Below are 16,170 nucleotides of genomic sequence, written 5' to 3'. Positions count from 1 at the left end.
TCAACAAAAACAATCGATGACATCTTAGAAACCAAGGCAATTGCAGCCAGCGAGTGAGTGATGTTAATGGAATATCAAAAATTCAAGCTTTTTGATTTTGAAGGAAACCATCCCCCCCCATCTCTCACTTCACCTTAGCGAGTTTGATTCAGTTTGATACCCGCAAGAGAGTATGCATAAATCTGATAAAATAAGCCAAAATAAATAATGTTCTGTAAACCACATTTGCAGGAAGAAAGAGAGAGAAATATTTTGACCCTTTTCTCTCTTCCTCTCTCTCTCTCTCACAAAATACAACTGAGTTTCTGACACAAAATTGAAGTCTTGGACACATAATCTTGTTTTATGAACTCTGTTTTGAAGTGAAAGCACTGTCTCAACTGAAAGAGGCTCTCTCTCTCTCTATCTATATTCTCACTCCCTTGATTTTTGGCCCTTTGCCAATTGCCAGTTTGCCACCCAGCTTCACTTCTCACTAGTCACTTCACAATTCATGTTTTGCGTGGAGAGACTTTCTCTTTCTCCGTTTTTTATCTATCTATTGCTGATGGTACTCCACATCACGCACTCCATTGTTACAGTGACTGCACAGTAGCATCTCTGAAAAACCTTCATTATCTCTCTCCTTTCATGAATTCTACTTCCGTTGTAGGAATGTGTTACCCCACTTGGAGCTTAAATGATGTTTCATAAATCTAACTAGACAAAAACTTCAACCTATGACCCTAGAAAGGTCACCGCCACCTTTTGCTTTCTTTATTTTCTCTCTCTTTTGATGGTAAGAAAGGCATGAGCCATTGAAGGAGCAAGTTCTTCTCTCATGTATTCAAGCTTCTTCTTGTTGTTTGTTCGATGAGTTGGGTCTGTTTTGAATATAGGTGGGGGGTTGAATGGGGTGTATGTTCTCTCAGTTAGCTGCAAAGTTTGCATTTTTTCCACCGACTCCGCCTACATACCAGATCGAGAAGCGTGAGAATGGGAAGCTGGCGGTGGTTTCTTCTTCTTCTTCAATGCCTATTCCTGTTGCTGATGACTGTTCTTTGGATATCTTGTTGATTGATACTAAGCGTGGCAACAAGATTGTAGCTTTCTACTTGAAAAACCCCTATGCGAGACTCACTCTTCTCTACTCTCATGGCAATGCTGCTGACCTTGGGCAGCTCTATGATCTCTTTGTCCAGCTCAAAGTTAATCTGAGAGTCAATCTGATAGGGTTAGCATTTTTCTTTTTTATAGTTTTTGTTTTAAAAAAATTCCATCTTTAATCTTTGTTTTTGAAAAGGATTAATGATATTCTGTTGATGATTTTCTCACTCAAAAACCTGTTTGTGTAAAGGCTAATATTGTTTGTTTTATGTTAGGCTTGTACATAGGTTTTCTTTTGTGTGATCTCAAGCTTAATGAGACACAGAAACTTTTTCTAGCATTTTCTATTGGGTCTATTTTTTTTTTCCCAGTTTGGTCTTAGATCTGTAATTATGTTGGTTGAATTTCAAGCTTATTCTCCTAATTAGTGGCCATTTCATTCAGGGCTGTCCTATTTTTTACAATTGAAAAAGTGGTTGAAAAGAAGAGTATGTTTTGGTTTTGTTGTCTCTAACCAGTCTTTTTCCCCTTTTTCTTGTTCTTCATTTTAACTTTTCATTTTTTTCCTAGTTAAAATAAATTACCATGATTTTTACTGTTTTATATGGTTTGGAAGCCATACTTCCTTTAGTTTCTTTCAATTTTGTGCCTGTTAAACACTACAATATAATATATATCTTTCACTTTATCCTGGAGAAATGCTTTTCTTTGTCATTTCAGGCATAATTTTTTTTATAATTTAGATCTTGAAGATACTTCATCCTTCTTTCTGATACCTCTTATTTTTCTCTTCTGTGAACCCCATTTTATGATGCAGATACGATTATTCTGGCTATGGAGCCTCTACTGGCAAGGTAGGTTCTCATTCCCCAGATTGGACTATGCTTTTCATCATGGACTTTTGGATGGTTGCTGCAATTTCAAATTGCGGCTTAATTGTTGAATATTGTGGTCAGATCCAAGCAATAACTTGATATTGTGTTTGATCAATTTACATTTGCAGTCTATCTGTGTTGATTGTTTTAGTTGATTCATTCTTTGTGATGAACAGCCGAGTGAATCAAATACATATGCAGATATAGAGGCTGTTTATCAGTGTCTTCAGACCGAGTATGGGGTAAGCCAGGAGGACTTAATTTTGTATGGGCAGTCAGTTGGCAGTGGACCGACACTGCATCTGGCTTCTAAATTGCCTAGGCTAAGGGGTGTAGTTCTGCATAGTGGTATTCTTTCTGGCCTTCGTGTACTCTGCCATGTGAAATTCACATTTTGCTTTGACATATATACGGTAAGGAGATATAACTGCCAATCGCATGAATTGTGTATTTATGTGCTCTATTTGATTGTTTGCGAGATTGGTTCATTGATCTGAATTATGTTTGCGCTTTGGTGTTTATGCTATCTGAACTGCAATGTCTGATCCACTCATTGTTTTATAAATGCAGAATATCAACAAAATTCAGAAGGTGAAGTGCCCTGTGCTTGTAATACATGTAAGCACCTTCTGAATTGTTTGATCATTGTAGATCTTGAATTTTTTAATTTTACATTCATATTTATTTTGCCATGAACTCATTAGCTCACTTATGGAGCATTTGCATTAAAGAGATTTACGTTTGAATTATGAATCTTAAAATCTGAAGTCAAAATGAGAAGACTAATTTACAACTGTGTTTAGCATGCTAAACTTTGTCTGGTTGATTTAGTTTGCAAGTCTTGATTGACTTGGTGCCATTTACACTTAACAGAGCATCCCTCTTAATGCTTTTCATATGATGTCCGAAAACATTAATTCTTGTGAATAGCGCGTGTTACATTTATTCTTGTTACATCATGTTTGAGTCCAACAAGATAGCTAAGATTTCCATATTGCAGAGTTGGACCATATCCGTGATAAAGCAATTGATTGTCGGCATATTCTATTTGCTTTTGAAATTGACCTCTAGTTGTGGCAGAAGCTTTTGGGGTAATTCTTGATAGGCTAAGTAAAAGATCTATTGACTTTCAAACTCATCATAGCTTTTCTTTCTCTCTTTTTTGTTTCTTTGCACTGATGGAGAAAATATGAACTCTCAAATTCACATTTAACTTGCTATTGAAACCATTCTCCTGGGGTTGACATTTGATTCATCTGGAAAGGAATTATTTGTAACTAAATTTTATGTTGAGATTGTCAAGCCAGCCTAAAATACACTCCAAGATTGCCCCTGCTTGTTTTTCTTTGTTTTTCACTGTTTTTTTAAAGTCCTTATCGTACTTTAGTTCTGATTCACTCTTCTGAATCTCATGTCTAACATGATCTTTTTGGTATTTTCATATCTTGAAATCACATAAATCAATCTATATGCATACTTGTTTAGCATCCTTTATTGCCTATATTGCTAACACACATTATCTTGATTACATCAGCCACTCTCATACATAACATGTTCCAATAATGGTGGTTAGCCACAACCAATATAATGTAACTATTGTAAAGCCTAAGAATGTACATGATGAAGAAAAGAATCATGGTTGCGCCAGTGAAACCCTCCTGGATTCATCATTGTTGCACGTATTTTAGCTGATAATTTCTTTTGATTTCTATCTTATCAGAATTTTCAGTTGTTGCCAAATGTTTGAATGCGGTTACCTTTAAATTTTTCAGGGAACAGAAGATGATGTGGTGAACTGGTTACATGGAAATAAACTGTGGAAAATGGCCCGAGAGCCATTTGAGCCCTTGTGGATTAAGGGAGGTGGGCATTGCAACTTGGAGTTATACCCTGATTATATTAGCCATCTTTTCAGGTTTATTCAAGAAATGGAGAACATGAACAGCAAAATCCACCTGAATAAGATTCGGCAAACACTCCAATTACCAACAAGGTCCAATAATACCACGTCTGTGTCAACAAACAGGTGCTTTTGGATAAAATGCTGGAGACCTAAATGCCCGGAATGCCTAAAGCCCAGCTGCTGCAGTATAAAATGTTCCTGGAAAATGAAATGCCCATCATGTTGGATACCAAGCTGCCTAAAATGTTGCCAGATCCCAAAATGCCCTTCGAGTTGGATACCAGGCTGCCAAGAATGTTGCCAGATCCCGAAATGCCCTTCATGTTGGATACCAAGCTGCCTGGAATGTTGCCAGATCCCGAAATGCCCTTCGTGTTGGATACCAAGCTGCCTAGAATGTTGCCAGATTCCGAAATGCCCCTCATGTTGTATACCAAGCTGTGTAAAACATTGCCAGATTCCGAAATGCCCTTCATGCTTGAGACCCTCCTGCTCCTGCTGCCGCGTAACGTGTTTTAACTGGCAATGTTGTGTCGAGCCGAAGCGTCCGATAAATGGAAAACAGGATGGTTAATGGTGATAATGATGTGCCTGTGCCTGTGCCTGTGCCTGTGCCTGTGCCTGTGCTTGTACAGATTGCTTAAACTTTCTTCTAACAGCCCTCTAATCTTGTGCAATACCGTACAAAACAAGAGGAATAGAAGTAGCTATCTGATAATTTAAAAAAAATATTGGTGGGTTATGATTATAACTGTAATTTTTATATAATCTCCTTTGGAAATTAAATTATTCTCATTTCGTGTTTTTCTATCTTGGCTTACTTAGCAGTTATAGTTTGTCCATTTTAATGCTCACTGTGCATCTTGTATTCGATCAGGGGGCTTGAAGATGCGTTTAAATAACCTGGATATTTAACTCTATGTTTATTTATTAAGTACATTGGAATTTGTCAGGTTTAGTAGGTTAATGTACTGATAATAAAAATATGTAACCCTTTTTATTGCACAAAACCGTTTTGTTCGTGGAGCAAAGGGGTAATTAAGTTTTTACATTTTAACTATTAATATTTTTAATTTAATAATAATTATATTATTAATAATTAAGGGGTGTTTAGTTGGATTAGATAAAAATTATTTTGGTGATGTATCTTTTATCACTTATATTATTTTATTTGGTTTATAAGTAATAAAAGATTTTAGTAATATATATTATCCACGATGATGTAATAGATTATATAAACAGTAATTTTATTTTTACCTCTATTTTAGGTATTAAAAAATTATTAAGGTAATCTTGATTTTAGTATAATTATATTTTTTTATTTATTAATTTTTTTAATACAGAAATAATCTTATTTTTAATTAATATAATAAGTAATATAAAAAATATTTTAGAATAATTGTATCCAAGGGTATTTAAGTAAAATAATATATTAGCATTTTTTTATTATCTTTAATCAAATACAATAATTATTTATACCTGTAAATTTTTATTAAATATAATAATAATTTATACCTAATAATTTTCTAGATTTCTTTAAGATAATTTTTTAATTTTGATAATAAAATATTATTCAAACCAAATGCACCCATAAGGTTTAGATATATTACTTTGAATAAAATGGGAAAAGAATTAAAATTAGGAACCGGGAAGTAAATTCCATCCACTAAAACCAATTTCAATTTTCTTAGATGCCTTAACTAGGTCGATTCCAAGCAAAAAAGGAATGATCCACAACTAGGATTTGAAAGAATGTATTGTATGATATGCTTCATCACAAAAATGAATTTTAAGTGTTTATGAGATTTCTTATTATTTGCTAATGTACGCAATTCAAAGTCTTGATCAAGATAGGTTATAATACTAGTATTGAGAATTCATTACTAAATCTCGATATATGTTATGATATAAGATTTTAATATGATTAAGCTCATTGTTAGAAAGTCTACGTCTACGATTATATAATTAGTAATTGTAACACCTATAGATACGTCTCATGGGTAAATTTGTTATTTTATGCTTGTATATATGATTTTCTATCAATGTGGCATGGGATAATACTTAATTTAGCTATAAATTTTGAGTTTTTAAGCTGATAAATAACTGTGTATGAAAGGTGCATGTTCATTCATCTAATGCCATATCAATAAAAAAGATAATGTGCCACGTAAAAAAATTTTAAAAAGAGCACACTACCGTGCATAGCTATTATGCATGTCCATGCAATTGGTTTTTCCATGAAAGTTTATGTAACACACATTATAGGCACCTTAGGGAGTTTATTCCATAAATTCATATGTTTATTTTTATCTGTCAAGAGAGAGGTTTGAGTCAAGATTTTCTGTGGTTAGAAGCAACTTTGGTGACATTTTTTGATGAAAAATAGAAGAGATAAAATGACATCAAATCGTTTGAGTGGAATCCAAGTAAGTAGTCCTACTCTTTTCTAGGGTATTGATTCTATGAGATTTTTGTGTTATCAATAATATGATTTGATGATTGTACGAGCCCACAATTGTGATCCTTGTAATGGGATAGTCATATGTGAAAAATATCATGTTATGGAATTTTTGTAATTATGTTAGCAAAAGAACTGATTTCGTACATAGGGTATGTTTTTGGATGATTTGAATGTAGTTGTGTTGAAAGTTAAGATATGTGGAATTGTAAGAGTTCTTTTATGTATTTAGGGCAATAGAGACTTGTTTGAATACATGAGGCATCATTAGAAACCAACAGGTGATCGATTTGATGCAAAATAGACTGAAAATAGGTTTTTCAGATGTTATGCACAACTGTATTAATGACATGTTTGACTGTGATATGCATAAAATGATACGAGGTTTATGACATGCACGATCGTGCATAAGGATATGCACACTTGTACACGCAATACCTTATGCTTTTTTGACAAATAGTAAACGATTATGCGGAGGATATGCACGATCGTCTATGGCACATACACTAGGTCGTGATAGACATCCGTACAAAAGGGATGTACTGTTGTTCACTAGATAGAATGATGAAATTACCTCTAAGAAACATGTATATCCAAAAAGGGAAGCAGGTCATGCACGCTCATGCACTAAGTCGTTAACCATGCGCAAGAGGATATGAGTATATGCTCATACAACCAAAGTATGCACGCTTGTACATCACGTCACGACCAAGTTTGTCGATAGGACTGAAGTCGTGCATTGAAGGGGAAGACTCACTACTGTGCACCCAATGGTGCATAACTATGAACTTAAGAAAAAAGATTAAGTGATAATCAGTTTCAAGTTTAAGTAACTAATGTTTAGTCCTAAAGGATGGTACAAACATATATGCTATGTAATAGTGGCAAAACATTCCTAAGGAGAAAAACGACTAGTAGGGCACGACAAGAATGTTAAGATGAAAACTATTACGAGCCTAAATCAAGTTAGTGGTTCAAGATATTTGCATACTCCAAAATTGAGATGAAATTTTTTTTATTCAAACCAATTTTAGCGGTAAAATATTCAATCTTAGTGGTAAGAAAAGTGCTATGGGAACTCATATATAAACAAACCCAGAGAAAAAGTCAAATCCAAACCTAGATGTTTGCATTAATATTGTGTTTTATTCACTAATAATACTAATGTTGGCTTAATAATTTATGCTCTTACTAGTTACTATATTATATATAAACAATATATTACATTTTTATAATCTTTTAGTAAAAACAATATTTTACATTTTTTAATCTTTTACTAATAAAAAAACTTGTCGGTGAAATTGAAAATAAATGTTATATATACTGTATACACACTTTTGGTATATAATTTGGATACATAGATGATGTGTCATTATATAATCAAGTATTATTTTATCTTCAATTCAAAATCATCTAATTAAATAATAATATATACTCTGTTTATTTAAATTATATATAAAAAATATATACATATAATTTTATTAGAAATTGAATATTCCTTTGTCAAATTTATGTAAGAATGAGTTACTATCTATTTACTTTTCAAACAATTAATTATATTAGCTCAAAGGGTCGTCAAATTCTTGCCACTAGATATAACTGATTCAATTTCTTGCACTCAGTGCTCTCTGTTGATGATTAGAAAGCTTTAAACTAATCAATTCACAGTCATATGTAGAAATTGATTTTGTAACTCTTGTTATTTATTCCCTATTTAATGTAATAATTTGTAGTACTATTATTAATACAAGAAATTGCACCACTGCAGTATATAATTACTTGGAGATGTTATGTGAGAGTTGTGATGAAACAATGACGGTGATTGTCTATTTATGTAAAACATAAAGTAATGGAAAGCTATTACAAGAGAGTTTTAAAAATGGTTAATTTGGTTGTTTGAATAAAGCTTGCATCCACTATTTTGTAATTATTTTTCTTTTTATAATGTGTTTACAAAGAATAGTTACAAAGGGTAATTTTGTGAAATGACCCTAAGAAACTTTCAAAAGAATTCTGAAGAGAACTCAATAAATGATTTTCTTATTTGAAGAACGATAAAAAAACATTCAAAAAGAGGATTTATCATTTTTGTTTTTCTCGTAGTTTGTATACCCAAATGGAGAGGGCATTGTTATTATCCAAGTGGCACGTGGTGCTTGTTTGCTTAGAGGTTTTCCTTGACATTTATGTTTGTCTGATTAAAGAGATACATGTGAAAGAATATGGTGAAAAAGATGATGGAAAAATAACATGCATGTAACAGATATGCAAAATCAATGCAATAGATAAAACCATAAAGAAAGTTTAGTGTATATACATTCTCCTAGCTTTTATATTTGATGAAGGATGTTGGGGACGAACTTCTCACTTGTTAAGCCTCCAAAGAAGTCCAAAAAACCAAGCTTTTTCTTTTTTGACCGAAATTTTAGAGTAAAAAAGAAGTGAGATAAGTGTTTTAGTTCAAAATGAACTAATTTTGATTTTATATAGTAGTGGACTTACTTAACAATTTCTTAATTGTTACATGGTCATTGAAAAATCTCAATTTAAACAATATTCATGGATATATATCACATATATACATTAACCACCTTAATTTATCTTATAAACATTTTAACTCTTAAAATATTATTTTTATATTTATATAACACTTTATATTATATTACTTTTATTATCATTCGGAAGGTGTTAGCCAAACTTTGATAATCAATTCTTATTCTTTAAAAATACTTACTTTATTAGTGTGACTTTTTAGTTTCACTGTGATGTAGCCATGATCCCCTTTTTCGGATAATCTAAAAAATAAGTCGAGAGACCCAATGACTATAGTAAACATTTAGCAATGTATTATAGTCTCTAAACCACGATAAATAAACACTTTATCAAACCAATTTATTCGATTGTATGTTCTGTATAAGTAATATCCTTTCATTGTCTAATTTTAATTGAATTCGGGTTTGTGGTTTATCAAAACCCTAATCTCAATACTCTACGAATCATCGATCGATATATTTGGAATGTTTCATCACAAACATCCTTTGTATTACTTATATTATACTTTGACCAGAGATTTTAGTTTCTAATGTTTATTGACATTTATTCAAAAACTCAAAATTAGATTATTCTCTAGTCAACAAATACTCGGAATCTAATAACTTCGAGTTAACTGACAATGTCTTCATCATTATTTGTCTTTGCATACAAACAATGTATGATCGAGATAGCCTTTCGTATGAAACATGACTAACCCAGTAGTTATATACCATATAAACTACACTCATTTGTATCAAATTCGACCATGATATTTCAGGTCAAAAGATTACTTTGTACACTAGTATAATCATATAATCAATCATTAACTATATTTCAATGACTATGTGACTTATTGTTATCGATCATATTTGAAAAATGGTTTATTAACTGTTAATCCACACCAATGCTCTAATGACATGATCATCATTGTCACTTGCAATAATATCATCTCATGATATTTAACAAAGACATTGAGTATGTCTACTATGTGATATTATTGTCCAACTATTCTCATGCCCGTATAATATAATAAATGATATTTAACAGAGGCATTGAGTATGTCTACTATGTGAACATATATACTTTGTATTAAAACAAATAAAGGAAGCTATTTATGTATATGAAGAAAAAAATATTTTCTTTTATTAATAAATAATAATTACAAATATACAAAATGAAATGTTCTAAAACCAACAACACGAATGGTTCTTTGGGCATATATTAACAACATGTACAATCAAGATTAGTACATATTGAAAATGGTTGGTTGTAGCACCACTACTTTACATATAATGTGATGCATGTTGTCTAACATGTTTGTTGCAAAGTGATGACTATACCTAGTTGCATATTCGAAAAACTTAAATATCTCATTTGATGGTGGACATGTGGTCATGATTGAATGACTCACATTCCTCTTTACTTGAAAAGATTTGTCATTCCCACTACATCAGGTAGGATTATATATTTACATCATATGACTATATGCATCTAGGCAACATAAGTTATTTACACGCTTATAGTGTAAGTTGTCTACATGTTTATAGTGATACATTAGGTTGCAAAGATATTGGATGCACACTAAATACTTGCCATGTGGCAACTAGACGTTGCCCCAAGCATAATTAAGGCTGGATCTAAGTCGAGTTGACTTGGTCTTAGAAGCCAGCTCGACTTAGACTAACTCGATTTGTGTTCATTTTTTATAAACTTGAGCCGAATTTAAACCATAAAATATGGCTTGTATAAAAAATGAGCCTAACTCAAACCAAATTAAATTTGGTTTGGTTTGGCTTGTGAGCCAACCATTAGTTCTGCTCAAACCGAGCTGAGTTATGGCTTGTATGAGTTGGCTGGGTTACCTTGAAAAAAGTTGCAACTTTTTCAATTCTCAATTATGTCTCCCCTACCTTTTTACATTTCCCAACTTTTCAACTTTCAATTAAAAAATCCATATCTCTTTCTATCAAAATTACTTTTTCCATTAACTCCTTGCATTTTCTTTTTCACCTTTCTTTCCACCATTTTTGTCTATCTCACTTTTTTAACACTTCTCTCTCCATTCACACAAACAGACAATAGAAAGAAAATGGTTTGTTGAACTTTATTGTACCAAAGAAAGAGGCAAAAAGCATGAAAGAAAGAAATCATGTCGGTAAAGAAAATGTAGTAAAAGGACCTGCAATAGCAAAGATTACCGATTCTTTTCTTGTTATTAGTCATCTGAGAACCATTTTCTCTCCATCACATTCTCAATGCTCTCATACTTATGTAATCATCCTACAACAAAGTTATTTTTTGTTAGATATTTTTGGCGAACTCGGGTAAAATATCAAGTCACCAATTTGAACATTAATTTCGAGCTATGGATTTGAGTTATGGAGTTAATTCATAGATTCCAACTATGAATTCAAACCGAGTAACGAATCTCGATTTTTTCTTCTAAACTGAACTCGAACCTTCATCTAATTAGTTTGACAAACTTGAACCAAACTCAAACTATCTCTGAAATCATTCTAGTCGAACTTGAACTAACTTATATTTAGGTTCTGCTCGATTCGAATCCACCCTTAAGCATAATTATCAAGGGGTTTGGGTTTGCTAAGTAATAAAATATTTTGGTAATCTTTTATTACCAATAATAATGTCACAAGTAATTTATAAGTAATCAGATTAATGTCTCATAGGTATTAAAAGATTATTAAGAAGATCTTAATTTTATTATAATTTTATTCTTAATTATTAATTTTTAGGATAAAAATGCATTTATTTTTCAATTAAAATAACAAGTTACATAAAAAATACTTTTGAAAAAATATATTGTCAATAAGATAATAACTTGAAAAAACAAATTTAACTAATTAATTTCATAATTTGACGACACTGAAAAAAATCTTAATATATTATTAAGATGAGAAATATAGAAAACAAATGTATCATCTCCTTCTAGAAATACTACCCTTCAAAGGAAGACATTACTAAATTGATTATTTCAAACATGCATTTGATTTTAAAAAATCTAATGAATTCATGAAATAGTTGAATAAAACTCCATTTATTAAAACTTATAAAATTATTAAAATACCTCTATCAAACCAAATTGGAAGTGTATAAAAGATGTCAAATCATAAAATGTAATTGACCAATCATAACATTTGAAGTCTAATACATAAAGAAAAATTTTGATGAAATAAAAGCTAAAAAGATGAAAATACCCTCGTTGCACTATACCGCGAACTGTCACTCATATCATAGTCATTACGATCATCTGTAGTTGTATACATAAAAATAAGGGAATGAGTGATAAAATACTCAGTAAGTAGGAGACTCAATTGATAACTTTTACTAAAATCTCTAAAATGTTTTTGGTCTCGACCTTCACTATCTCTGTCATCTAGAGTTGACATTGAACTCCCTTATGGATGATGATGGGTCTTTATTCTGTCCTTGTGCTCATACTATACTCTAAAGACTATCTAGGTTGTATTTCATAACTTTTGGGTCAAACTATGTCCTACTCGGTCATTAAAGAACCATTCCCCTGCATCCTTATCTGGTGTGACTGTACTAAACTCGATGGAAGCATATGAATTTGGAAGTTGTAACTGTAACTATATGCTAGGTTGATTGGTTCAAATCGAATATAGAGATTTAACACCTTGGTTATGTGAGTTATCTCTCTATTTCATCATACCAAACTATATCTTAACTAGGCTCTATTGTAAGCAAGTACCCCACTGTGGGTTTGATGTCCTATTACAGACGTGTCTTTCTATAGGCGGTGTAGAAAATATATACTTATGGTGCCCTATCATAACAATCCTATGATATCTAGCATGTATGTATCTCGAGCCTTTACTTAACTCGTTCTCGCTTCCACCTAACAATATGTCTAGTGCTACACTATGGCTTAACTCTTAGGCACGTGGAGTACTATCGCATACCTAAAATTTCTATACTGTTACTCAGGAAGACCTTTAAATTTCTAACATAGTTCCCTTGCTCTTTTCTTACTTTTGCCCTATACACACGGACATGTATATCTTGACACATGGGGGTGTGTCTCTTTACATTACTCACACACGAACACTTTTCCATGGGTTCTCCTCATGTGTGACAATTGATAGATATAGGGGTGTGTATCCTAACAAACATGAGCGTGTGTCTCTTCAGATATTTATTTTACTTTCCTTTTTTGTTCTCATCTTGACTGTTTTACTTCTCAGAGGTATTATAGTTATTTTACCCTATACACAATCATGCTAAAGCTATACATGGAAAGTTCACGTGTCCTAGTTGATTGCTTACTGGTCAACAATGTCCAATGGTTGTCGAAATACTAGAAACCATCAACTGAATTCTAAGCTACGGTCACAAGGCCTTGTGTCATGTTTAGAATGCTGAAAATGTCTGATTTCACTTTAATTTAGTTCTCTACGAAATTTCTACTAATTGATTATCATCTCAATTCCTTCCTAATCAATATATAACACAATGCAAATAATAAAGCTTCCCAATGATTTAGGCATAATCAATATCAAGTACTCACATAATCAACACATCATAATCTTGACTAACCAATAAACACAAAAACACAAGCTTCATAAACAAAGTCAGACATTAAACTATCTATTCTTCCATCCAACACCAATTGACACGTTCAATACTTAACAACCTTTGCATGAACACACTCTATGATAGGTTAATAACTCATTCAATCATCATATTGCTCTTTAGGGCATCATAACCTATTATCAGACAAATCTAAACATGTAAAATCCCATAGTATAGGTAGAGGCAAAAGCCTCAGTCTACTATTGACAAAAATCGTTACAGAGGCGTAAGAAAATTCCTACTTACCTTAACTCTACAGAAAAACAAGTGCACAAGTAGACCCTTTTCTTTGTAGAATTATTGCCAATCAGGTTGTCGAAAAATGTTGTTGGAGCTATCAAACAAAAACCAGAAGTTCAGATTTAAAGTCTCTCTCTCTCTCTCTCTCTCTCTCTCTGTGAACGGTGAGTGCATTTGATTAGGGATACAAATCCCTAAAATGGAGTCATCATGCCTTTCATAAAACTAAACCGCGTTCAACATAGGTGGACATGTGTCTAAGGCAGATGATCATATGTCACTTAAATCTGATGATGTGGCACGACATAAGGGCATGATCTCTCCATGCACGGTTGTGTGTCACCCAAAACTTAAACTTTGGCTTAGAAATCACATTAAATCATGCTTACATCATATACATTCATGAATAAAGACTATTTTAACTTTGAAACTAACATGTGGGTATTACAACAAATATTTAATATAAAACATATTAGTTTAACCAAACAAAATACTAATTTATATCAAATAATTTTTTAAGGGTATTTAAGTAAACTAATATCTTAGTATTATTTTAATACTACCAATCAAATATAATAATTATTTATATATACTAAATTTTATCAAATATAGTGATCTTATAAGCAATTTATTTTTGTGTTAAAATTTTATTTTTGAAGCAAACACACTCTTAATTTTATTATTATGATTATGTTTCAAATAGTAAAAATTGGTGATGGATGCTTGTACATTGTTTAATGTACTCTACAGTATATTAAAATAAAAAGGAAATTACATTTTCTCATCCAAGGTTTGACCCTAAAACACTTTTTTATTCCTTAATGATATAGGTAACACTTTCTGACATAAAATTAAACTCTTTATTAAAAAAAATTAAATAATGTAAGGGTAAAATAATAATTTCACAATCTATAATTTAAACAAATTAAAAATGATCATTTTACAAATATGACCCAAACATTTTAAACCTAATAGTTCAATATTTAAAAAGGTTTGAAAACTTGTAAATAAGTCCCCATAATTTTTTGACAACCTAAATTGTTATTGTTGCTCCTTCACTATTGCCACAATCTCACCACTATCACGAGCTTCAACCTCCATTATCCCTTCTTTTGTCATGATCTAATATATTGTTAATGACTCATTTACTCAATCGAGTCGTTGACCATTTGATCAACTAAAGTTTTCATCAATGGCAACATAAAATCACGACAAAAGGAAAGTGGTGAGGGTTGATAACATGTGCAACAGAAAAAGGCAAAGATGGTGGTATATGAGAGAAGTTGAATTCAAGGGTTAGTAGAGTCGAATGGGTTGTTGGAGAAAGGAAGGTGGTGGGGGTCAAAGAGAATAGAGAAAGAAAGGGGAAATCATTGTAAAGGAAAGAGAAATAAAATGACTCTTATGTAATTTAAACATTTAGAGGGCTTTTTTTTTTTTTTTTTCAAATTTATGTTAATATAAAGCTATATAGTTAATTCATAAATAAAATAATAAAGATAAAATTATAATTTTATTTCCTTGTATTTAGGGTTGGACTCGAGCCGAGCTAGCTCGAGCTGGTTCAGGTTGGTTCGGTAGATTTTTTTTTAAAATTTTTTATACAAAACAATATCGTTTTGATCAATATATATTAAAAACGATGTCGTTTTGATAATGAAAAAAGAGCTGAGTCGAGCCGAACCGAACTCGAGCCGAACTCGAGCTGAGCCGAGTTGAGCTCGAACCGAACTCGAGCCGTCCATATATGAACCGAGTTGAGCTCAAGCTGGCTGCGAACCAAGTTTGGTTCGGCTCGAATCCAACCCTACTTTTTTTTTTTCAAAAAATTTTCATTATCAAAGTTTAATTTTAAGTGAGAAAATATTATTAATGTATGTGATCGCAGTTGATAGAACAAAATCAGTATGTTATACGTAGAATGGTTGGTGAGTGAAATGATTAATCTTGAAAATCATCATTACAAAAGTTAAAACATCACCAATATGTCACTTTCTATGCCCATTTATGCTGCAATTCTAATCACATTTCCATTATTTTAAGTTCAACATAACAATCATACTTCCAGAAAAGTTCAACCCTTTCTTTTTTAATCCCTTTTCAGACCAATTTTTTAGACAATAAAAAATTAGAGTCCTCTTCAACCTTATTGTTACGCTGCAATATTTCTCTTTTGTCAGCCTCATTGAACTTATACTCAAAATTAAATTAACTACATGATCAAAGACTAGACACAGTACCTATACTTAGATTAGCCTACACTAAATTTACGAGATTATATTTCTATTACCTCTCTGCCTTTATGGGATAGCAATCATGCCATACAAACTCAGGTATTATCTACATACCATACGAAGAAAATTTGATATAAATGTTTAGATTAATTAGTGTATTAAAAAGTAATAAAATTCACTTCGATAATTATATGTATTCTTACGTTTTCTATAAATCAAGGATTGTAC

The 16,170-nt window shown here is 31.8% G+C and overlaps 1 protein-coding gene across 1 annotated transcript; it reads left to right on the top strand.

Moving 5' to 3' along the window:
- Positions 1-139: 139 nt before the first annotated feature.
- On the top strand, positions 140-4,674 carry LOC123222346 (alpha/beta hydrolase domain-containing protein 17B-like). Its single transcript, XM_044645047.1, has 5 exons — positions 140-1,213; positions 1,904-1,940; positions 2,138-2,374; positions 2,532-2,579; positions 3,734-4,674. The coding sequence occupies exons 1-5, from the start codon at positions 891-893 to the stop codon at positions 4,436-4,438; spliced, it is 1,350 nt and encodes a 449-aa protein (XP_044500982.1). The 5' UTR covers positions 140-890; the 3' UTR covers positions 4,439-4,674.
- Positions 4,675-16,170: the final 11,496 nt, after the last annotated feature.

This window comes from Mangifera indica, chromosome 8, assembly GCF_011075055.1.
Source record: "Mangifera indica cultivar Alphonso chromosome 8, CATAS_Mindica_2.1, whole genome shotgun sequence".
In the NCBI taxonomy this organism is placed as follows: Eukaryota; Viridiplantae; Streptophyta; class Magnoliopsida; order Sapindales; family Anacardiaceae; genus Mangifera; species Mangifera indica.
The sequence above is the reverse complement of the archived record's forward strand: the minus strand, read 5'-3'. Positions and strand labels throughout refer to the sequence as shown.